This window comes from Alexandromys fortis, unplaced genomic scaffold (genome assembly GCF_014885135.2).
Source record: "Alexandromys fortis isolate MF-2015 unplaced genomic scaffold, M_Fortis_MF-2015_v1.1 scaffold_342, whole genome shotgun sequence".
Taxonomy (NCBI): domain Eukaryota; kingdom Metazoa; phylum Chordata; class Mammalia; order Rodentia; family Cricetidae; genus Alexandromys; species Alexandromys fortis.
The window spans coordinates 617,885-641,575 of record NW_026068210.1 but is presented as its reverse complement, the minus strand read 5'-3'; the positions used below and the strand labels follow the sequence as shown (position 1 = coordinate 641,575).

The following is a 23,691-nucleotide window of genomic DNA, read 5'->3' as shown; positions in this document are numbered from 1 at the left end:
GTGTCTTGAGGTAGATTGATTCCCAGTTTTCTGAGAAATAGCCATACTGATTTTTAAAGTAGCTGTACAAGTTTGCCAACCCACCAGCAGTGGAGGAGTGTTCCCTTACTCCACATTCTCTCTCGCATAAGCTGTCATCAGTATTTTTGATATTGGCCATTCTGACAGGTGTAAGATGGAATCTCACAATCATTTTGATTTGCATTTCCCTGATGACTAAAGATGTTCTTTAAGTGTCTTTTGGCCATGTGAGATTCTCCTGTTGCGAATTCTCTGTTTAGATCTGTACCCCATTTTTTAATCGGATTATTCGATATTTTAATGTTTAGCTTCTTGAGTTCTTTATATATTTTGTAGATCAGCCCTCTGTCAGATGTGGGGATGGTGAGGATCTTTTCCCATTCGGAGGCTGCCATTTTGTCTTATGACAGTGTCCTTTGCCTTACAGAAACTTCTCAGTTTCAGGAGGTTCCATTTATTAATTGCCAATCTCAGTGTCTGTGCTATTGGTGTTATATTTAGGAAGTGGTCTACTGTGCCAAGGCACTTGAGATTAACTCCACTTTCTAGTCTATCAGGTTCAGTGTGGTTGGATTTGTCTTGAGGCCTTTGATCCACATGAACTTGAGTTTTGTGAAGGGCAATAGATATGGATTTATTTGTTTTCCTTACATGTTGACATCCAGTTATGCCAGCACCATTTGTTGAAGATGCTTTCTTTTTTCCATTGTATAATTTTGGCTACTTTGTCAAAAATCAAGTATTAATAGGTTGTGAATTTATGTCAGGGTTTTTGATTTAATTCTATTGATCCACATGCCTGTTTTTATGCCAATATCAAGCTTTTTTTTTTTTTTACTACTATAGCTCTATAGTAGAGCTTGAAGTCAGGGATGGTGATGCCTCTAGAAATTACTGTATTGTACAAGATTGTTAAACATTATTTTAAGGATTTTTATACAATATATTTTGACTATATTCTTTTCCCTCCCTCAAGTCCTCCAGGTCCTCTTCACCTCTTTCTCCTTTCCTCTCAACATCCCCAACAAGAAAAACTAAAACCCAAAGGAAAAAAAAAACAACAAAAAAACAAGCCATACCACCACCACCACCAAACAACAACAAAAAGGCACACATGAAACACGGAGCCTGTTTTGTGTTGGTCAACTGCTCCTGAGCATGGGGCCTGCCCAAGAGTGCGGTTAATATACCCAGTCCATTCCGTTGGAGAAAACAGATATTTTCTTTCCCATGTATCAGCTGCAAATAGCTTCTTAGTTAGGGGTGGGACTTTCGTGCCCACTTCTCCTCCTCGGTGCACAGAGACTGTGACAAACATGTACGAGACCTGACCAGATCCACCTTAGTTTGTTGTATGTGAGTCATTGCCCTGTATTGCTTTGGGAACTGCTGAAAAGGAGAGAGAACGGTCCCGCTACATGCAACTGTGACATCCTGTAACAACATGCCTGAAAGGAAAGTTGCAACAGAAAAGCAGTAAATATTGCCCCGATCTCTCAGGACTTCGGGAGCAGAGCGGCTGTGCCTGGCTTGCCTGTGTGCTCCAAGCAGCACCACCCACCTTCTTAAGATTTCACAGTCGTGGGGAGAAAAGACCAGGGGCTGTCTTCACAAGGTCCAGCAGGCAGTAACAAGCAAGGAGTGTGGAACGTGAACAGGTGAGACCTGGATAGTAGCTTCCCGGGGACACTTTCCAATGTGAGGGCCAGGCAGGCAGGATGAAGTCCCTGAGACCTGTCTGCAGAGAGGCCAGAGCTGTGAAGTAGATCATTGCCTTAATCTCATGTGACCCTATCTCCCCCCACTTCAGGTTCTGAATTCCACTTTCCTAGTGCACATTGGTACGTTGTACTGTTTAATTCCCTCCAACGTCATGACATCGTCGATAAAAGCCATATTATATGAAAATCTATCTTGGATGAGAATTATTCATCCTGATGATCAGAATTAGGGCAGGCAGTTGTGGAGGGTGGGGACAGCTTAGGGACACAACAGACAATAGCCAGTACTAGGGGTGTTACCAGGTGCGCATTCCCCGTCGTGACGCTAGGCCACCCAATATTCTCAGGTTCCCACATGCACAGAGAAGCGGGCTAAGGCAGCTCCCGGAGGACTCCGCACTGGACCCTTCCCACCTCCGGGCTCAGCTCCCTTCCCCACCACACTGTGTTATCCTTGTCAGGTCAGCCCTCTGGGCAGCATGGGGCACGTAAAGAGCTTTCCGAATGACTGTGATGCGGAATTACGAGCGTGGGTGCAGAACACATTCCCCCCCCACACGGGTGTGTTGCCTGGAGGCCGCGAGGTCCGGTCTGACAGCGCTTTGGCTGAGTTCCTTCGCGTGGGGGTGGGGGAGAGAACTGTCACCAGCATCCTCCCTCTCCAGGCCCACTGGCCCCGCCTAGTCCCTCGATTCGTCCCGCAGGCCACGCCCAGCTACCGGCCTCGCCCCGCCCCCGACGTCCGCGGCCCCGCCCCGTGCAAGCCCCTCCCGGAAGTGCCGGCGGAGCGTGTGCATGGCGCGCGTGTCCTGTGTCTCAGAAGCTGGCTCCGCCGCGGCCGCGCTCTTCGGCTGGGTACGTGACTCCGCCCCCGGGCTCGGGAAGCGACTTGGGGCGCGGAGACCCGGGAGCGCCCGGCATCTGCTGCGTGAGTGAAGGGGGAGCTGAGAGGCAGAGGCCCACGCCAGGGTCCTGGGTTGAGCACTCCGGGCTGCGACAGGAAGGAAAGGGTTCGGAGGGAGGGTCTCCCCGCGGTGCCTGAGGGGCCTGCTGCTAACTGGGGCTTGAGGACCGGAGGGACTGAGGCTCTTCGGGTAGACCCTACCTTCAGGGGAGAGCGTCCATTCTGGGGAAGCTCTCGGCTGCCTGAGCGCCTGGGAGGCAGCGTGGAGGCTGGACAGAGAGAAGATCGCTTGGTGACAGCTCGTAGGGCCACCTGTGTCATCGAATCTTTCTTTTGCCTGGAGGATGGGAGGCTCCTTACCAGCGCCGTCACCCTGGGGAGCATCCTGTGGATGTGAGGCCTGTGGAGTGTGGCCGCGCGAGGCGCAGACCCTGCATATTTGCTGTTACTCTGCTCCGACCGGATCTTACCTTTTCTGGGGTCGTGGAAGTCTTGGCTGCTTCGGTTTGACACTGAACTTTGAGAGAATCCTTATGTGTGACTGGAGAGGAGGCTTTATGCTCGCGAATGGGGGGGACATGCGTGGCAGGAAGCATATGTTGGATGTTACAGTTCTTAATATTAAATGCCAAAATTGTGATAGGATGCACGATTTGTTAACGGCAGTCTCCTTGGCTACAGCGGAGGTGTTCTGAGAGTGAGTACTGAGCTCGTGGTGTTCACATTGGCTCTCTTGGTGCCTGGCATCTTGTAGACTCTGGGGATATATTTGTTGACTGAAGAATGAATGAATGAACGAATGGACGAAACAGATGAGTACCTGTGCGCACAGCCATGTGGAAGGTTTGGGAAGTCCATACATGTAAAGCTGTTCCAGTTCTACTGCTAGAGGAGGCTATAGCACCTATGTTTCTGCCAAGATTGGTATTCATTGACATATCTTTCACTTGTTGAGTGTCAGGCTGCTGGAAGGCAGATCTTGGCATGGCCTAGCTGACTCAGCTCCCTGAGGTAGCACTTGAGGTGGGGGCGGGGTTAATAACCGAATGTGTTGCTGCCTGTCATTTTCCAGCCAGGAGACTGTTGTCTTTCCGGCAGAGGAAAAATATCTGACAGAAAAAGCCTTTCAGATGCAGCCTTAAATGGACAGAGGCAGAACAGGGTCGAACCTCACTTTTCTAGTGTGCTTGGAGGCCTGCTGGCATAGTCTTCCTGTTGCGTATTCAGGCTTCTGCTGCCATGACAAAACACCACAGGCTGGGTTCTTGAACAATAGAAATTTATTTTCTCATAGAGCTGGAGGCTGCAAGTTCAAGATTGAGGTGTGGACGGTTTGGGTTTCTCTGAGGCCTCAGGTGGCTGTTTGTTTGTGGGTGGGTATCCTTGGTGTCTTAGGAGGAGACTAGATGGCTGCACCAGAGCCCCACCCTTACGGTCTCATCAGTTAACCTTAGTTACCTCTTTAAAGGTTGTGACTCCAAATACAGCCATATCGGGACATTTAAGAGGTTAGGGCTTTAATGTAGAAATTTTAGAGAAACACAATTCATCTCTCACAAGGGTGTGTGTGTGTGTGTGCGTGTGTGCGTGTGCGTGTGTGTGCATAAGCTCTGGATCCTTTGTAAAGAAGGAAGGTATACATAGTTGTCATAAAGTATATTAAAATTTCCTTTGCTCAGTTTGGTTTTAAGGCCTCTTGCTGCGTTAGAGACTGGTACATAGCGTGAACCTGGGGTTGTTCCTGCCTGTCTTCTCCCTCCAGTATTTCTTATCCTGCAAGTCTGGTAATAGGGCAACCAGATTGGCTAGAGACCCCAACACATGCTCTCTGTTTCACTCTGCAACAGTGTTGCATTTGACCTTTCCAGGGTGGAGCCTTGGACCTGATGCAGTCAATGCAGTTTCAGGTTTAGGGGAGTAGCTATGAGCAAGACCAAGTCCCTGCCTTCATGGTCTATTTCTAGGAGATGGGGTAGACTAGTCAAGTAGGCAAGACTCACTGTAGTGCCAAGGAAGGATACAAAGAAGAGAAAGGTGCTGAAGTGCTGGAGGTGAGCAGCAGCCCAGAGTCTGTGGCTTACCCTCTGGGCTGCCTCCAAGCACATCCTCATTAGACACAGTAAGAGCTAAAGAAAGAAGCCAACTACTGACTTGGTCACGTCGTTGTGTAACTATGGATCATTACTTGAGCCTCCCTGGGCCTCTGTTTCCTCATCTGTAAAATGAATGCTAATGCGCCTTAGTTGTGAGGATTGAAGGTGTCTGTCATGTCTACAGAGAACACTTAGTAGGAGCTGTATTGTTCCCGAGGCTCTCTTGACCTGTGCCCCTCCAGTAGCTCATTCTTCTTGGAGCCCTGCTGCACTCTGGAAATACCCAGCGGACAGGAGGGTTTTAGTGGGTTTGCATTCATGCCTTGGGGGTTGTTTCCAGTCACATGTTCTCATTCAGGGGTCCTCAGAAGATGGGTTTTAAAGGCTCCACCACTCACCTCCAAAAGAACCAGCTTGGGAGTAGACACTTGAAGAGAGGAATTTCTGAAGTATTAAGTATTAAGAACTGTGGGTTCACAGTTCCTCTTCTTTAAGTGAATATGGCAAGCTCTGAAAACTTAGAACATTCTGGGCCTTCGGCTCTTTACAGTGTGTATTCACTGTTGTATTTATATCTTCTGTTGCAGAGATGTTACTGTTTAATTTAATGGACATTGCCCTCTCTTTACAGCATCTTTGTGATATGTATTTGTGTATATACTGAATTCTATTTCGGTAACCAAGCTGTAAACATTTCAGACTAGAGACTTTTTTCTTCCAGTGTTGGTGACTGAACCTAGGAACATGCTAGGTAAGCACTCTGTTGCTCTGCTGTACCCCTAGACCTGAACTATGTATGCAGTTGATAGTGTAGATCTACAAGGGAGATCTGAATCTTGGAGTCGCCAAATGCTATACTTGAAAAGGCCCTTTAGAGATAAACTGCCTAGGTCTTGTACTAGCTCTGTTGGTAGAGCATGGGACTCTTAATCCCAGGGTCGTGGGTTCGAGCCCCACATTGGGCACCATTCTGTAGTATGGAGCCGTGGGCTGTGTTCCTGCCGCCCGGCTCCTGGCTAGCTTATGCCCCGAAATAACAACACACAAACTGCATTCTTTTAAACACTGCTTGGCCCATTATTAGCTCTAGCTTCTTCTCATATCTTGCCTAACCCATATTTAATAATCTGTGTAGCATCAGTCTTACCAGGAAAGGTTCAGCATGTCTGACCTGGTGACTTGCTTCATCGCATCTGCCCCAGAGAGGAGTGGCATGGCGTCTGAGCTCACTTCCCTTCTTCCCAGCATTCCGTTCTGTCTACTCTACCCACCTATGTTCTGACCTATCGGGCCAAGCAGTTTTCTTTATTAATTAACCAATGACCTTCCCACATCACAGGTGAATGATGATGCGTCCTGTTAGGGATGCAGCATCCTTAGCTAACTGAATAAATACAGAAAGTCATTGTCTGCTTCCCATTGAGGATGTGGGAGGGGAGCACAAACCTAACTCCAGAGTGTTTTCTGCTAACTTTTTCTTTATCTCTCCCTCCCCACCAACTTTTTTTCTTTTCCCAGCTTTCCTGGATAATTAGCTTTTATCAGAGGGCTTCCTTGGTCTGATTCCCAAAGGCAGTTTAGTCTTGGTTGGGTTTTATTGCCCTTGTGATGCCACATAGAATCGCCTGGAAAGAGAAATGTCAATGGAAGGCCTCAATCAGATTGACCTGTGAGCACATCTCTGAAGAGACTATCTTGGTTGATGATTGATGTAGAAGGTCCAGTCCACTGTGGGTGGTACCATCCATTGGTCGATGGGCCTGGGCTTTCTAAGAAAGTCAGTGGAGAGAGCCAGAGAGTGAGTCACAGGCAGTGTTCTCCATGGCTTCTGCTTGATCAATCTCGGTCCCCTCTTCCCCCAGCAGCCAACTAGGAACAGTGTTGTATATACATGCAGGGAAAGGTGAGCCACATGGTTGGCTAAGTTGTGGATGCCACAGATGCCTCTGAAATAGGAATCACAGTGCTCACAGATGGGCTGGTTCTCAATGTAGATTGACAAGACAGCCTCCTAAGAACAGGTGTGTGAGATGTCATGGGCTCCGAGAGGTGTGTCGGGGCGAGGGACACGATGGCTAGATGGGTGCTGACAGTTGGGCCTTCAAACTGCTCTTCTTCTGTGTTGTATTTTATCCCCAGGGTGCAAACAGCTACGGGCAGCTTGGCCTTGGCCACAAGGAAGATGTGCTTCTTCCCCAGCAACTGAGCAGCTTCTGTGAGCCCGGATGCATCAGGAGTGTCACAGGAGGTGGGGGCCATTCTGCAGCTGTCACAGGTAGCTCTCTTCTCAAATGGATAACCACTCACTTTTGTATTGAGGTGTTTCCCCTTGGAAATAGAAACCTTGCCATCTTTTAGTCTTTTGTACTTCTCAGAGAGCAGCATTTGTTTTTGTGAAAGAGCCAGATAACCATTAAGGGAATCCTAGCTTGCCAGAGCTTGAACTCCTGAGTTCCTTCCCTTCCCTTTCCCTACCCCCTTATACAAATAAGGCTCAGAGAGGAAGGCTTAAGGTCATAAGGCAAGTTGGTGAACGTTACAACCTGTTTGAGTTTTACTTTGAAACCTTTGCAAGTAGGTGAAATACCCCTTGAGATCAAGAACTTTACCTTACCTTGTCCTTAATTTTCTGTCCTAGTGCCCAGAGAGTACCGGGGGCCACATATACTTCAGCTTAGCAAAGGCAGTGTATGGCATACGATTGGGAATGGGAGCTGTGGCTCAAACTCCCTGGGCTCAGGTGCTTGTTCTCTAGTTCATTAGCTCTGCGGCTCTGGCAAGTATCTCCCTGTACAGCAGTGGTCTACTCTTACTTCTGTTGTAATGATAAAATGCCACAAGCCTCTGAAGGGGAAAGGATTCTATTCGACTTAATATTGTCTTTATTGCAGGGAGTGAAGGCAAGAACTTAAAGCATCACCTCCACAGTCAAGAGTAGAGAGAAATAAAGGCATCTTTGCCCGCTGGCTGCTTGGTCTCTTTATTCTAACACAGTTAAGGGCTCAGCCCATGAAATGGTGCTGCCCACATTCAGATCAGTTAGAAGTCAAGACAGTCCCACAGACATATCCACCTGTCAGCCTGGTCTGGATAATTCCTCATTAGTACTCCCCTTCCAGGTGATTGTAGGTTGTGTATGTTGATAGTAAATGCTAACTAGCACACTCAGTTTTCTCTCTGTCCTGTGCGGATAATAACAGTAGATAAACTTAGGGTATTTCCAGCACTGTTTTAGGGCTTTTACAGGCCTTTGGTGTTCCTGTCATCATGGATTCCTCCCTTCCTTTGTAAAGGAATGCTAAAAATTATATTTTACAACTGTACTTATATAAAGTAACTATACCTAAGAATGGCATTTGTACTATATATGAATTATTGTTACATTAAAATCAACTTAAAACAATTTGAAATTAGATAGCTTAGTTAAAGGCCTATGGGCCTTTCGAAATATTATGGGGCCTAGGTACGTGTGGAAAGGACTTCCATGCTCAGCTCTTAGGACAGCTCCTGGCACATTCTAAGTATTGAGTTGATGTTGGCGTTCCTGTGATCATAGATGCTCCATTTGGTGATATTGGCACTTGTTACAGAACTGGGAGTTTCCATTCATTCATTAGATTTGAGGCCCTTGGCCTGATTCTTTGGTTCCAGAACACATTAGCATGCATCAGTTAATAGCATTAATATGGCCACGAAGCCTATGTCTGTGGCTCCAAATAATACGTGGTAACCTTTTCTTACTTTGGGAGTTGTGACTCTCTCCCTGTGCATGCTGACACTGGAGCTTTGTTTTAACTTTGTCGTAGTGGCTGCGCCTTAATTTACTGCTATTCTTTCCGCCAGCACTTTCATCTCCACAGTTGCGGCCTGCTTCTTTGGAAGCGGTCTGGCCACTCCAGCCACAGTGTGGTGGGAATTTTGTTCCTGTGGATACCACTAACTGGAGCTTTAACTAAATCTCTATTGTTCTGTTTCTAAATAAGACCTGAGATACGAAGGCTGGGGTGAAAACCTGTGAGCTCAAAGAGGTGAAGTAACAATTAGCTAGCCCTCTCTCCTCACCGGTGCCACCCAAAGAGAAAGTCCTTATGCTCAGCCAAACCACTCCAAATCCCTCCCAGCTACTTCCTGTGTGTTTCTCTAACTCTTCCAAATGCCCTCTGATGCTCTATGAATACTTTCTGTCAACTGGTTGCTTACTCAGCCTCCTGTCTCAAGGTTCATTTTATTTTATTAATGCAAATGCAAACTTGGGGTTCACAGTGTGATCAAATATCTGTTTTGCAGATAGAGGAGGACTCTTTGTTTGTGGCCTGAATAAAGATGGGCAGTTGGGGCTCGGCCACACAGAAGATGTTCTGTGTTTTACCATCTGCAAGTCTCTCCTTGGTTGTCCAATCAGACAGGTGGCCTGTGGCTGGGATTTTACCATTATGCTCACAGGTAAGCTCTCTCTTGAATAAATATCACTACCAAAGTTTTTGGGTGATATCAGTGTAGTGTGTGTGTGTGTGTGTGGGGGAATGGTTAAATAAGAGCCTCTGTACTTTTGAAGAAAAACAAAACAAAACAAACAACAGCAAACAAACCACCCCATGAACCAGTAAGTGTTCTCTATTAGGGAAATTGCAGGGTACCTTTTACAAGGAGAATTTTAACTATAAAGGAGATTAGGCTGGAATATACATTTGCCAGAGACTGGAGGATGAACCGGATCTCATCAGGTGGTCATTTCTAGTCCCAAACGCTCATGAGAGCTATGTGCCTGGTCTAACTGACCAGGAGTGCCATAAGAGTTCTTATGTGCTCGTTGTCTTAGTTAGCATGTCTCCTGCTGTGATGGCATGCCATGACCCAAAGAACTTGGTGAGGAAAGGGTTTGTTTGGCTTACACATCACTGCTCATCATTAAAGGAAGTCAGGACAGGAACTCAAGCAGGCCGGCAACCTGGAGGCAGGAGATGATGTAGAGATCATGGAGGAATACTGCTTACTGACTTGCTCAGCCTGCTTTCTTATAGAATCTGGACCACCTGACCAAGGATGAACCTACCCAAAATGGACCCTTTTCCGTCAGTCACTGATTAAAAAAATGTTCTATAGCCATATCTTCTAGTTGGGGCTCCTCCTCTCCAGTGACTCTAGCTCGTGTCAAGTTGGTGTAAAGCTAGCTATCACTGTATAACAATGAGGGAGCAGGGATCTCACAGCACCAAGGGGCTTCCATGGTGACATTACTGAGGCTCAAACCCAGGGCTTTACATGTGCTAGACAAAGGCTCTACCACTGAGTTATTTCTCCATCTCTCCTTCAAAACATCTAGTCTCTATGAAGACAGGTCACAGAATGAGTTATGGCTGTTATGAGTTGCTAGAATAATTCTTTTGGAAGCAGCTGGTTTGTTACTCTGTTAATTGATTTCTCTGTTTAACTCTGTCCTTTCTAGCTGGGTTTAAAGGACACCTGTAGTTTCTGTCTCTTCATGCTCGTGGATCCCTAGATGTGTAGTGAAAGTCCCAGGCCTTTGCACACAGCCTTCTACAGAGGCTCCTGTGTCTGCTGCCTTCTTCTTACTTGCCAGACTCCCTGTACTTTTCTTTGTTGCAATGCCCAGTGGTCCCTGCTTCAGAACATGCCCTGTTGTACATTCACTAACCGTCGTCCAGTATTTCAGTCTTCCTCGGCTGTCACCATTTCTCTTTTGCAGAGGAGTTCCATATGTATCCAGCTTGACAGTAATCATCAGAGTCCAGATGGGCTGGGGAGGCAGCTTGCTGAGCACGGGAGCCCTGACTAGATTAGCTCTGAAGAAGAAAACCTCCTTCCATATGAAGGATTTCAATGCTAGATATCACTTTGTGAAGTACTTATTATGGGCCATGTTAGGGTCGAAAGAGGCAGAAGGGAGCACTGTTCCCAACACATCACAACAAGTTGTGAGAAAGGCACCAGTCACAGCTGGGGAACAGACTATCATATTTTTATGGATGAAGGTTAAGTTGGAAGACAGGGTTAATTATGAAGACAGGTGGTTCTAACATTCCTCTGGGACAAATTTGCCCTTGCCCTCCAAACTTTAGACTTGTCTCCAGGGGACACCCTTACTTTGCCAGGCCATACATGTCTTGTCCTTTTCTCCAGACTCTTCAGGTGAGTGTGTGGGGAAGGGCAGGGAGGAGAAAGGCCCAGAGCATCACAGTGTGCAGAATTTGTTGGCTGGAGACATGGGAAGTGGGAAACATGAAGAGGGAGTAAGTGTTCAGTCACTTCAGTACTGGGCTCTGAGTTAAGTGCTCTGCACAGGTAATTAGCCATAAAGGCTACAGGTGGCAGGTAATCTTTAGTGTGGAGGAACTGAAGAAGAAAAGTGGGGTGCCTGCTGTATCCTCTCCCCCTGTTTCCCGGTTGGTCACAGGTATCTCACTCTTAGGTCTGTAATCTGAATGCTTGTGTTTTGCAGAAATAGGTCAAGTTCTGTCATGTGGATCCAATGCCTTTGGCCAGTTAGGTGTGCCGCACGGCCCTCGCAGATGTATGGTTCCACAGACCATTGAGGTGAGGACACCTGGTTTTAGCTGGTTCTATCTTGCTGTTTCTAGGCTGTTTCTTTTATCCTCACTCATATGAAAGACTAGGTAGGTCCTTGAAAGCCCATGGAGTAATAGAACTTGAGTTGAAAATAAGTTCTTCTGTTAAAAATCAGTTTTAGGGGAATCCATGCTGGGTGGAAAATTTTTCATCTTCATGCACGTTATAAGAGTTTATAAACTTGGATAGCAGAACTGCACCTCATATGCTCATTGTTAATGACGGGAACTGTGTTACAGACAGGTCCGAGTAGAAGTGATTTGCCTCATGACACTAAGTTCAGGGTCTGGGAAGATGGTGTAGTGAGTAGAACACTTGCTGTGCAACCATGAAGATTTGAGTGTGATCTCCAGAATCAATTTAAAGCTGGGTGCAGTAGCACAAGTCTGTATGGTGCTCCAATGGGAAGATAGGAAGCTGAGACAGGAGATTGCCTGAGAGCTTCCAGGCCAGCTAGCCTAGCATATGAAGTGGCAAACAGCAAAGACCCTGTCTAAAGCAAAGTGAAAGGGGTGGAGCAGCCCTGAAGGTATCCTCTGACCTCCTTATGCTTGTGATGGTATATGTCTGCATCCACAGGCATATGCGTGCGCGCACACACACACACACACACACACACACACACACACACATATATGGAGTTTTAATGACATTTTTAAAAGATTATTTTATGCACATGTATGTTTTGCCTGTATGGGTGTCTGTGCACCACAAAGACCAGAACAGTGTATGGGCTTTAGTGTTATGATTGAGCATCTTTTTTGTTTATAGACCCAAAAGTGGTATTGTTGGGTCTTGAGGTAGATTGTTTCCTAATTTTCTGAAAAATTGCCATACTGATATCCAAAGGGGTTGTACCAGCTTGCATTCCCACCAGCAATGCAGGAGTGTTCCCTTTACCCCACATCCTCTCCAACATAAGTTGTCATCAGTGTTTTTTGATCTTGACCATTCTGACAGGTGTAAGATGGAATCTCAGAGTTGTTTTGATTTGCATTTCTCTGATGGCTAAGAATGTTGAACATTTTCTTAGGTGTATTTTGGCCATTTTAGATTCATCTGTTGAGAGTTCTCTATTTAGGTCTAAACCCCCCTTTTTTTATTGGATTATTTGTTCTTTTGATGACCAATTTCTTAAGTTCTTTGTATATTTTGGAGATCATTTCTCTGATGGTTGGCGAAGATCTTTCCCCATTCTGTAGGCTACTGTTTTGTCTTGTTGACCGTGTCCTTTGTTTTACAGAAACATCCCAGTTTCAGGAAGTCCCATTTATTAATTGTTGCTCTCAGTGTCTGTGCTTCTGGGGTTATATTTAGGAAGTGGTATCCTGTGCCAATGCGTTCAAGTGTACTTCCCACTTTCTTTTCTATGAGGTTTGGTGTGGTTGGTTTTATGTTGAGGTCTTTGATCCATTTGGACTTGAGTTTTGTGCTTGGGGATAGATATGGATCTATTTTCATTCTTCTACATGGTGATATCCAGTTATGCCAGCACCATTTGTTAAATATGCTTTCTTTTTTCACTTGATATTTTTTGCTTCTTTGTCAGAAATCAGGTGTTCAAAGGTGTGTGGATTAATATCCGGGTCTTCAGTTCCATTGGTCCTCCTGTCTGTTTTTATGCCAATACTATTGTTTTCAGTACTGTAGATCTCCAGTAGAGTTTGAAGTCAGGGATTGTGATGCCTCCAGAAGTTCCTTTATTGTACAGAATTATTTTGGCTATCCTGGGTTTTTGCTTTTCCATATGAAGTTGAGTACTGTTCTTTCAAGGTCTGTGAAGAATTTTGTTTGGAATTTGGTGGGCATTGCATTGAATCTGTAGATTGCCTTTGGTAAGACTGCAATTTTTACTGTGTTAATTCTGCCTACCCAAGAGCATGGGAAATCTTTCCACTCTCTGGTGTCTTTTTGAATTTCTTTCTTCAAAGATTTAAAGTTCTTGTCATAGTAGTCTTCCATTTGTTTGGTTAGAATTAGTCCAAGATATTTTATGTTCTTTGTGGCTATTCTGAAGGGTGTTGATTCTCTGATTTCTTTAACCCTTTTAGCATCTGTGTACAAGAGGACTACTGATTTTTTTTTAATTTAATCTTGTATCCTGCTACATTACTGAAAGTGTCTATGAGTCTTAGAAGTTCCTTGGTAGAATTTTTGGGATTGCTTATGTAAACTATCATATCACCAGCAAACTGTGAGAGTTTGACTTCTTCTTTTCCGATTTGTATCCCCCTGATCTTTTTTCGGTGTCTTATTGCTCTAGCTAGAACCTCAAGTACTATATTGAATAGGTATAGAGAGAGTAGACAGCCTTGTTTTGTTCCAAATTTCAGTAGGATGCCTTTGAGTTTCTTGCCATTTAGTTTGATATTGGCTGTTGGCAGTCAGTGCTTTTAACTATCTCTCTAGCTCCTTGACTTTTTTTTTAAAGTATAGGATCTTATGTAGCACCGGCTGCACCCAGACATATTATATAATTGAAGCTAGACTTGAACTCCTGCTTCTCCTGCCTCTACCTGCCATGGCTTTGATAACAGATGCATCACCACACCCAGCATATCTTTGGAAACTTGAAAGCTAATTTCATCTATCCAAGCTGTTGTCGTTTATATAAACATAAATGTAGCATTTGTGAGTCAGGTATTTTCCTTTCCTTTGTTTGTACTGAGGCTCTGAACTCTGTGTGCATGTTTTACTGGTTGCTTTGAATCTAATCACATGCAAGGGTTCAGTGTCCACATGTAGCAGTGACCATGGTAGAGAGTGAGTGGGAAGCAGTACATTTGGCTTTTTTTAAAGACTTTTTCTTATTGACTTTTTGTGGATTTTACATCATGCATCCAGATCCCATTCATTTCCCTGTCCTTTCATATCCACCCTCTGCCCTTGCAAACCATGCCCCCTCAATAAAATAAAATTTAAAATAAAACCAAAACAAACTAAAATACAAAAGAAAGAGAGAGAGAGAGAGAGAGAGAGAGAGAGAGAGAGAGAGAGAGAGAGAAAAGAAAGGTCAGTCAGTCTCAGTGTAGAAGCTGTAGTGAGACACAGTGAGTCACACAAAATACCCTTTAGTCTGTACATCTTTACTTGCAAGTGTTCATTGCAATGAGTTATAGATCTGATTTGAGGGCTCTGGCTTCTACTACACCATTTATACTGAGCCTCACCGGGACTCCTCTTGGATATCCTGTCCTTGCCCCATGTTATGGAAATCCTGCAGCTTTGGATCTGCAGGCCTGCCCCCTTCACATGCTCCAGCAGTTTATTGATAAGGTAGATGTTGGGATGGACCAACTCATAACCTGTGTTCTGGGCCTAGGTGGTAGTTGGGTTGGTCAGCCTGCCGGCTTTCCCTCAGCAGCAGTATCTACACTGTCAAGGTGAGCTCTCCAGACTGCTCTGGCTAGCTCATCCATTGCAGTAGGCAGCAAGGAACCGGGCCAGTTCTCCTGCTCACTCCTTTGGGGGCCGGCTCACCCACACCCTCAGGGACAGCTGTACTGTTTTGCTCAGTCGAGGTTCAGGGCCTGGGCATTTGGCTTTTGTTTAGAGCTCTTTTTATGATATCCCACATAACAGGTTTGTGAAATTTATGTGTGTCTTACTTTGCTTTGTATTCCTGTGATTAGCATCATGAACAAAAACAATTTAGGGAGGAAAGGGTTTATTTCATCTTACAGCTCTCAGGTCCCACTTCATCACCCATGACTGAGGGAGGACAAAGTGGGGACTTGAGGCAGGAACACTGCTTTCTGGCTTGCATTCAGCTTCATGTTCAGTTGCCTTTCTTTTCCCAGGACCCACTGCCCAGGAGTAGCCACTTACAGTTGACCAGGCCCTCCCAGATCAATCGATGATCAAGAAAATGTCCCACACGCTTGCCTACAGGCCGGTCTTATGGAGGTGTTTGCTCAAACGTGGTTCCCTTTTCCTGTGTATCCTAGTTTGTGTCAAGTGGGAATAAAAAGTAAAAGCATAAAATTGTAAATGGTCGTGATGAGAATAGGAAAAATTTCAGGAATACACAGAAATCAAGAACGAGTTTCTCTGACTCAACTTCCCTTCTACCACCTTACCTCTGATTAGAAGTGGAAGATGCGTTTTCATTGGAGGTCTCAGATCAGCTTCTGTCATCTTGTGGAGTTCTGTTGCTGGCCTGTGGTCTGTTATTTGTGGGTAGTGGTTCTGAAGGGCTGCACAGAGTCTAGTTCTGCAGAGCTCTGGGTCCCCCCGTAACTCCCAGGAGCAAATAGGTGGCCTTTAAGAACCTACATATGTTATAATTAATTTACCTTAATTATAGTTGATATAATTAAAGAATACGGGAAGGGACAATGGTTAAAATACGTTGGATAGCAGAGTCAGTAACTAAGAACATTTTGATGGGCTGTGTCCCATGTGGCAATGGGAGGGATATACCAGAATGAGAACTGTTGAGACTCTATTTATGGATGGCACTGCCATGTTTGGGCATTGGATTAAGTCGTAAGTACAGTGGTGGTTAAGATCTGTCTTAGCGCCTGAGAGATTTGTAGTGGCTCATGGTAAATACATGCAGTGTCATTGTCATGCCAGAGTCATGAGAGATGCTCATATAGTCCCAAGGGAGGAGGATTGGACTCTTATCTAGCGGGAAGTTTACCTAAGTCCTGGAGTTGAGTTAGGTTTCCCTGGCTGGGGCTAACAGGATACAGAACATGTGCCAAAGAACATTCTAGGCCAAAGGAACAGTGCGGATGATGATGTCAGCAGGTGGTCAGGCTGGAATATGGGAAAAGTGAAAGTACCTAGGTGGAGTGGGTACGCACAGGTAGTAGTAGCACATAAGATAAAAGCTTAGAGAGATGGGCCATTGGTTATTTTAGGAAAAAGGAAGGCAGGAAAGAAGATGTGTTTAAAGAACCATCTACTCAAACTGTTTTGGCAGTCAGATTTTATTTTGCCCGAGGCTAATGTGATTGGAGACACCAATGTCAGAAGTATAGTCTCCAGAAAGGAGCCAGAGCCTTGCCCTTTGTGCCAGTCAGATTGATCTGGTATGATTTGGTGTTTTGGTGTGATCTCTTGTGCACTGGAGCACAGATTCTAGGCAGAGTGGTTCTTAAGACTTGTTCTTAGCTTTTACACTGTTGTTGAAAAGAGAATGACTGAGGGACAGGGACACAGCTCAGCATGCAGAAAGCCTTGTGTTTAATCTCCAGTATGGCCTGAACCGGACATGGTGATACATGCGTTTAATCCCAGCACTTGGGAGGCAGAGGTAGGAGAATCAGAAGTTCAAGGCTTTCTTTGGCTACATAGCGAGTTTGAGGCCACCCTGGGATATATGAGGCCACAGGGGAAGGAACAATCCAGAACCTATCCAGAGGAGGGAAACTTAGTGATAGCTGCTGCAGCTGGGATGTTTGTCTAGAGTTCTTCATTAGTTATCTACTGCAGTGAGACAGTAGCTACAACAAGCATTATGCCACCATTTTTGAGGGTCTGGAATGGGACCTCTGAGCTGATTTTTCACAAAGTAGCAGTGAAGACATAGCTAGGTACATACCTTTATGGGCTGGACTGGGGTCCAGTCTCATTGCCAAACTCTTACGATGCTTCTGGTGGGAGTCACAGTTCCTGCTCTGTGGACCTTTTTGTACACCTGGCAGGTGGCTTTCTTAAGAGGAGGCCTCAGTGCCTCTGACTCACTCTGCTCCTTTATTCTTTCCGGTAGAAGTGTGTCAGTAAGCCCAGCCCACACAGGGGAGGGGAATCAAGCTCTGTGACTTGAAGGGAGTAGTATCAAAGAAATTGAGGACCTATTTTTAAAACCGCCGCATGATGTATTAGAGAGGACATGACAACTGTCTTCAAATATTTGGAAAGCTTTGTCAGAAGCTAAAGGCAGCTGGGTTTGGCTCCATCTAAAGAGATACATGGAGATGTGCAAGGATGGAGCAGGTGCCTAGGGAGGTGGTGAGCCCCATGTTACCGGAGGCAGCTACTGGGCAGGGGTTGAATGATCACTTAAGGAAGAGCTTCTAGCCTTGGCTAAGGATAAAACTGGGTCAGGAGGGAACACTGAAGCCCTTGCTATTTAAGTCTTATTGGAGCACAGCCATGCTTTCTCATCTCTAGCTGTTTGATGTCACAGAGCTGAGCTGTGTGGCAGGAGCCATACGGTATTTGGTTGTTTTGGGGAAATGTTTACTGGATGACTTTGGAGGTCCCCCCCCCACACCCTTGAGAGGCAGTGCAATGTAGTACTATGATACAATATTTTTAAAAAGTTATATTTCAGGGTTAGGGCGATGGCTTAATGGTAAGAGTGCTTGTTATACAAGCATGGGAACTTGGATTTCAATCTTCAGAACTCATGCAAAAAAAAAAAAGCCAAAGTAAGGGCAAGAGAGATGTCTCAACCATTAAGAGTAGTTGTGGTTCTTGCTGAGGACCTAGATTCAGTTTGCAGTACCCACAACCGTATGTAACTCTAGTTCCATGGGATCTGATATTCTCTTCTGACCATCACAGGCACTAGGCATGCATATGGTACACATTTAGGAAGAACAGACATATACATAAAATAAAATACATCTTTAAACAAAGCCAGGGATGACTGTGTATGCCTATAACTCCAGCACTGAGGGAGCTCAATGGCCACTGAGCCTTGCTGAAACAGGGAACTTCCAGTTTAGTGAGAGACCCTGATTCAAGGCAGTAAGGCAGAGAGTGATAGTAGAAGATACTCAGTGTCTTCCTTTGGCCTCCTTGTGCCCACACACTCATGTGCACGCAACACACACACTCTTGTGCATGCAACACACACACACTCTTGTGCATGCAACACACACTCAAGTGCATGCAACACACACTCTTGTGCATGCAACACACTCTTGTGCATGCAACACACACACTCTTGTGCATGCAACACACACGCTCAAGTGCATACAACACACACATACACACTCAAGTGCATGCAACACACACTCATGTGCATGCAACAGACATACAAATACTTAAGTGCATGTAACACACAAACACATATGTGCATGTAATGCGTGCACATACAACTGCACTCAAGTACATACAACACACACATGCATACAACACACACTCATGTGCATGCAACACACAGACTTTCATCTCTGATAAATAAAGAAGCATTTCTGAGTGAGCATATTGGGTGGGGGTGCTTCAGACTGAATTGAGTTTGTACGAGTTACACGATATTTTATAGATGAATGATTCTGAGAGTAAATCCTGTTCTTTCTTTGGACAGCTCCTGAGAGAGAAGGTTGTTTGTGTCGCTGCTGGACTGAGGCATGCGTTAGCCACTACAGGTAGACCACCCAGCCTTTATTTCTCAAGTGAGCCCATTCTGAGCAGTAGAGCTCCAGGAAAACTTTGTAAGGGGTGTCGGCAAGGGGCCGGCTGTGCTGTAGCTCCAGTTGAGAGGAGAGACCACAAAGTAGAAGTCATTGGAGAGTCTTCTTCAGGGGAGGAAGGGAGTGAGCTGTCTGACTCTCTTTGTTGCAGACATGCTGCTAGGTTTTTCATAATTTTATTCTCTCGTTCAGTCCTTACAGCCAAGGAGTGTTGTTAGTTAAAGTCTCACCCACAGGAGTTTGTAGACGCACGTGTAAGGGAGGGAGGAAGAGCTGGAGACTGTCAGTGTGGACTCTGCGGCCAACTGTGTTGCCTTCCTGCTGGATTTTAACATTGGTGGATGGACAAGCTTTAAGTGCATTGTCTTCTGTACATGAGTGGGCAGCATGTATACGGCCACTGGAGGGCAGGTGACATTAAGGTAAATAAGACTCTGGCCTTGGTTTGAAGATCCTAAAGGTTAGAAAACAATTGATACATAGATAGCTCTCATGGGCACCAGGCATACATGTGGAGAACAGACAAACATGCAGACAAAACATTCATACACAAACAATTTTTAAAATGTGAAATCTTGAGTTTTGAGAGAATTATAACCCCACATGAAATTGCTAAAAAACAAACTAGATCCCCACAAGTTCTTTTCCCAGCATCCCTCAGTGGTAATACCTTGCAGAATTAACAGTGCAGTAGCTCACCCAGGATGCTGATGCTGATACAGTGAGGATGCAGAGGAATTTATCACCACGAGTTTTCTCCTGCTGCTCCCAGCCTTTTCTTAGCCCTCAACAACCGTTCCTGTTTCTCGTGTTTGTAATGTCACCTCTGAAATGCCCTAAGATGCTCCCATACAGTACTTGACCTTTAGTTCCCTGGGTATCTGTCTGAGCCATGTGTATCCATGACTGATTCCTTTTCATGACGAATAGCGTGGTATAGATGTGGCACTGGATTAGCCTGCCAAAGCTGTTATAACACAGTACTGCAGCCCAATGGCTTAAATGCCATACCGCCCCCCCCCCCCCTTCTCCCTGTTCTAGAGACTGGAAGCCCAGGATGAGTTTCATTAGGATTGTTTCTGGTGACACTTTCCTTGGCTTGGAGATGCCTAACAGGCTCTTCCTCTGAGCATCTGTGCAAAGACAGCTCTCTCATGACTCATACGTACAGGCACTAGTCCTAATGGACTAACCCCACTTCCCATAGGTACTGCTCAGCTTTCCTAACCTCTGTAATGCCCTGTTTCCAAACAAAGCCACACTAGAAATTAGGGATTCCACACCTGGATATTGGGGGGTGGGGCACAGGACAGTTTATAAGAGCCAGTTTGTTTAACTAGTTATTCACTGAGGAATGTCAAACTCGTTTCTAGTTTTGGCCTATTTTCAATAACCTATAAACATTCGTGGACAGTTTTTTATAGGAATGTAGATTTTATTTCTTTGGATTAAGTGGGTTAAGGAGGGTGACTGCTGAGCTGTGTGGTAGTGACTACTTGTTTATAGATGGCTCTTCTCTTAGAAACCTGCAGGGCAAGGCCAGGCGGTGGTGGCACATGCCTTTAATCCCAGCACTCGGGAGGCAGAGGCAGGTGGATCTCTGTGAGTTTGAGGCCAGCCTGGTCTACAAGAGCAAGTTCCAGGACAGGCTCCAAAGCTACAGAGAAACCCTGTCTCAAAAAAAACGAACAACAACAACAAAAAAATCCGCAGGGCAATGGGCTAGAGAGAGGGCTCAGTGGGCCAAGCACTTGCTACACTAGTATGAGGACCTAAGTTAAGTTCCCCAGCACCCTACTAGAGCAAGGCATGGTTGTGTGTATCTGTAATCCTTGTGCTTCTATGCATTAAGTGGCCAGAATCCCCAGAAGCAGACAGGCAGTAAACCTTGTGTATGTAGCCAGTAGACAAAAGACCCTGCCTTAAGCAGGGTAGAGAGGGACGTGGTTTGACTTTGTTCCTGCCCCCCCCCCCCCTTTTAATTCTTCATATAGAATGTAGAGGTTCAGTTGCTATGGAAAGCAGTATAGTGGTGCCATATAACCAGTCATAGCTTTGCTTTTTTTTTTTTTTTTTTTTTTTTGTTTTGTTTTGTTTTTGTTTTTTTGTTTTAGGTAAGTCTCACAATATAGCCCTGGCTGGCCTAGAACTCACTATGTAGACCAGGCTGGACTTGTACTCACAGAGATCTACCTGCCTCTGCCTCTGCCTCTTGAGTGCTGGGATTAAAGATGTGTGTCATCACTCCCAATTTGACAAATAAATTTTATAAAAGGGAAAAAGGAGGGAGAGGTAACGAGATCAGCAGTGTATAGGATGAAAGACACCAGCTATAACTGACACATACAGCAACTGAGACAGGAACAGTTCCTCGGGTGTCCGTTGACAGGTGAATGGGCAAGCACAATGGGGCGCACACATGTGTAGTCCCCCGTCCCTCCCCCAGGGATAGTATGAGCTTTAAAAGGTATAGAACTGTTGAGAGGCTTCTCCCTAGATGAACATGGTGCTGAATGGCATAAGCCAGTCATAGAAAGGACAAATGCTGGCATTCTCTTCATATGAGTAGTCAAAATTAGAGACACTGAATGGTAGCACCATGGCAGGGGACCAGGATGGGAGTTGAGTGGGTACAGTTGAGTGTTGCAGGATGAAGCAATTTGGAGATGGGAGGATAATGGTTGCATACCACGGTGACTGTGTGGTACACTGGGTTAGACACTTAAAATGGTGAAGGTGATATGTTTTACACTGTACATATTTTACAATAAGATATTTTAAAGAGAAGCTGGAGAGACCACTCATTGGTTAAGAGTACTGACTGTAGAGGACCCCACATGATGGCTCACAGTGGTCTGTAACTCCAGTTCCAGGGAATTGACATCCTCTTCTGGCCTCTGCAGAAGCCAGGCACACGTGGTGCAGTTATACATGAAGGCCAAACTCTCATACATATAAAATGAAAACTAATATTTGGGGAAATTTTCAAAGGGAAATAATTCACTCTTTGAGACATTGTGGACATATCAAGCAGTTGTTGTATGCAGGCAAATTCTGCTCTTGGAGTTTATCTGCTGGTTGTAGTCTTGGTTTATTTCAGGCCTCTCCTGTGCATTATTGTCAGTGAGCATAGCTGCTGCTTCATAAAGCAGGCTTGTCTGTTGCAATATGAGAGTGCTGGCTGTAGAATGGTCCAGAGGAGCAGACCTTGATGTTGGTTTAGCTGGTGGATCCATGCAGTGCACATCTGACTAGCTGCCAAATGCATAGGATTTTATCTGTGCATTTCTATGGGGTTTGGGATGTGGGTACGTAGGTTCAAAAGGCCATTCTACTGAAATAATGACTGCCATGCTATCTTGAAGTCACAGATACACTTGTATTTGACAATAGAAAATCCAAATTCACCTTGGGACAGAAAGGCACTACCTTGAGTGTCAGCTGAACCCCAGTGTTTTTTCTGCTATTGATTCCCCATGCAACCATGGCCAAATCACAATCTCTCTTCTGGATCCTCGATTTCTCATGTAGTGAATGTGGGGTGTGGACTCAGTGGTCTTCAAGCTTCCTTTCAGGTTAGCCATGAGCAAGTCAGCATTCCAGGAGCGTTGCTGTGGGGCAATGCCTGGGACTTTGAGAGGAAGTTTTACTACACTGGAGTTTTCTCGTGCTCTTAGATTGTCTGAAAAGCTGGATTTGTGTTTGGCTCAGAGGTAATTCCTGTGGCAGGTCACAGGCCCTTGAAGCAGCCCCTGTGTAGCACTCACCTTGGCTGCAGTTCCATTGGGAATTTCCTGTAGCAGTGAGGGTCTAACAGCAGTGTAGTTTAACTTGACACACATTTTCTCTTTTCCTTTCGTCTCTGCTGGGAAGTGAGTGGCAGCGTGTTCCAGTGGGGGACTGGCTTGGCATCTTCTGGACAACGCTTGTGTCCTGGGCAGACTCTGCCATTGTTTTTGACAGCAAAGGAACCAAGCAGAGTGACAGGTGAGCTCCTTATTTCTTTATAGTCTTTGATTACTCTTTGTGAGGAAGTAAGTAGACCTTCAGAAGATGGGTAAGTGAAGTTTCCATCTCTCAGTATTTTTCTAAACATTTTATTTTGTATGTCTTCCCTGCATGTATGTCTGTGCATCACTTGCATGCCAGGTGCCCGGGGGGGGGGGGCAGAAGAGGGTGTTACATCCCCTGGAATTGGGGTTAAATACGGTTGTAAGTTGGTGCTGAGAACCAAATTCAGGTCCAGCCAGTACTCTTAACTGCTGAGACATCTCTCTAGCCCTAAGCCTTTGGTATTTCTTGATCTTTCTAATGCTCTCTCTTGGTTGGGATGTCAGTATTTTTGTAATTTTTGTGGCCCCAGGAAACTCGCTATCTTTGCCACCAGAGTCTGGGACCTGTTGATTGATAGATGCCTGGAGGTAAGTGGAGACCAGCAAAGAAGTTCTAGACTGGGTCATAGCTACTTGGAAGTGATGTAGGAGTTTGGAAACAGGATGTAATAATCTAGTGAGTCTGCAAGTCCTGAATCCTAGGTGCAAGTTACCCACAAGGCATCTGGGTGACTGCTCAGGATCAGCCCTGCTGAGTTTCCTGTATGGCCAAGGGGACAGAAATGACCTCAGCGCAGGCAGTTATACTCCACAGAGAAGACACTGGCTGTGCCTCTGTGCCATTTCCTTCTGCCATAAGGGAAGCAGGAATGAGTAAGTATGTAGAGCAGGCATGGGGTGTCTCCATGTGGAAACACAGTAGGTGATTTGCACTCTGCTCATGGGTCTGCTGGTGGGTCTTATTTTGATTTGTTGACCTATAGGTACCACCCCCTCCTTTCTTTTCTCTTTTTTGTCTTCTACTCTCAAGTCCTCTTCAGCTCTTTGTCTCTGAACTCCACTCTCTTTGTAGGTCTTTCTGATTTGTGTATGGTACCATGTCTATCTCTCCTCTCCCCTCCCCTCCCCTCCCCTCCCCTCCCCTCCCCCCCCCCCCCC

At 45.5% G+C, this 23,691-nt stretch overlaps 1 protein-coding gene across 2 annotated transcripts in view; it reads left to right on the top strand.

Moving 5' to 3' along the window:
* Positions 1 to 2,502: 2,502 nt before the first annotated feature.
* Sergef (secretion regulating guanine nucleotide exchange factor) overlaps positions 2,503 to 23,691 on the top strand; it is a 217,877-nt gene continuing 196,688 nt past the window's right edge. For both annotated transcript variants that reach the window (XM_050130258.1, XM_050130259.1), the window contains exons 1-6: positions 2,503 to 2,597; positions 6,879 to 7,014; positions 9,027 to 9,182; positions 11,200 to 11,294; positions 18,595 to 18,655; positions 22,574 to 22,687. In XM_050130258.1, coding sequence (XP_049986215.1) covers positions 2,538 to 2,597; positions 6,879 to 7,014; positions 9,027 to 9,182; positions 11,200 to 11,294; positions 18,595 to 18,655; positions 22,574 to 22,687 — 622 coding nt within the window. In that variant the 5' untranslated portion in view covers positions 2,503 to 2,537. The remainder of the gene's footprint in view (positions 2,598 to 6,878; positions 7,015 to 9,026; positions 9,183 to 11,199; positions 11,295 to 18,594; positions 18,656 to 22,573; positions 22,688 to 23,691) is intronic.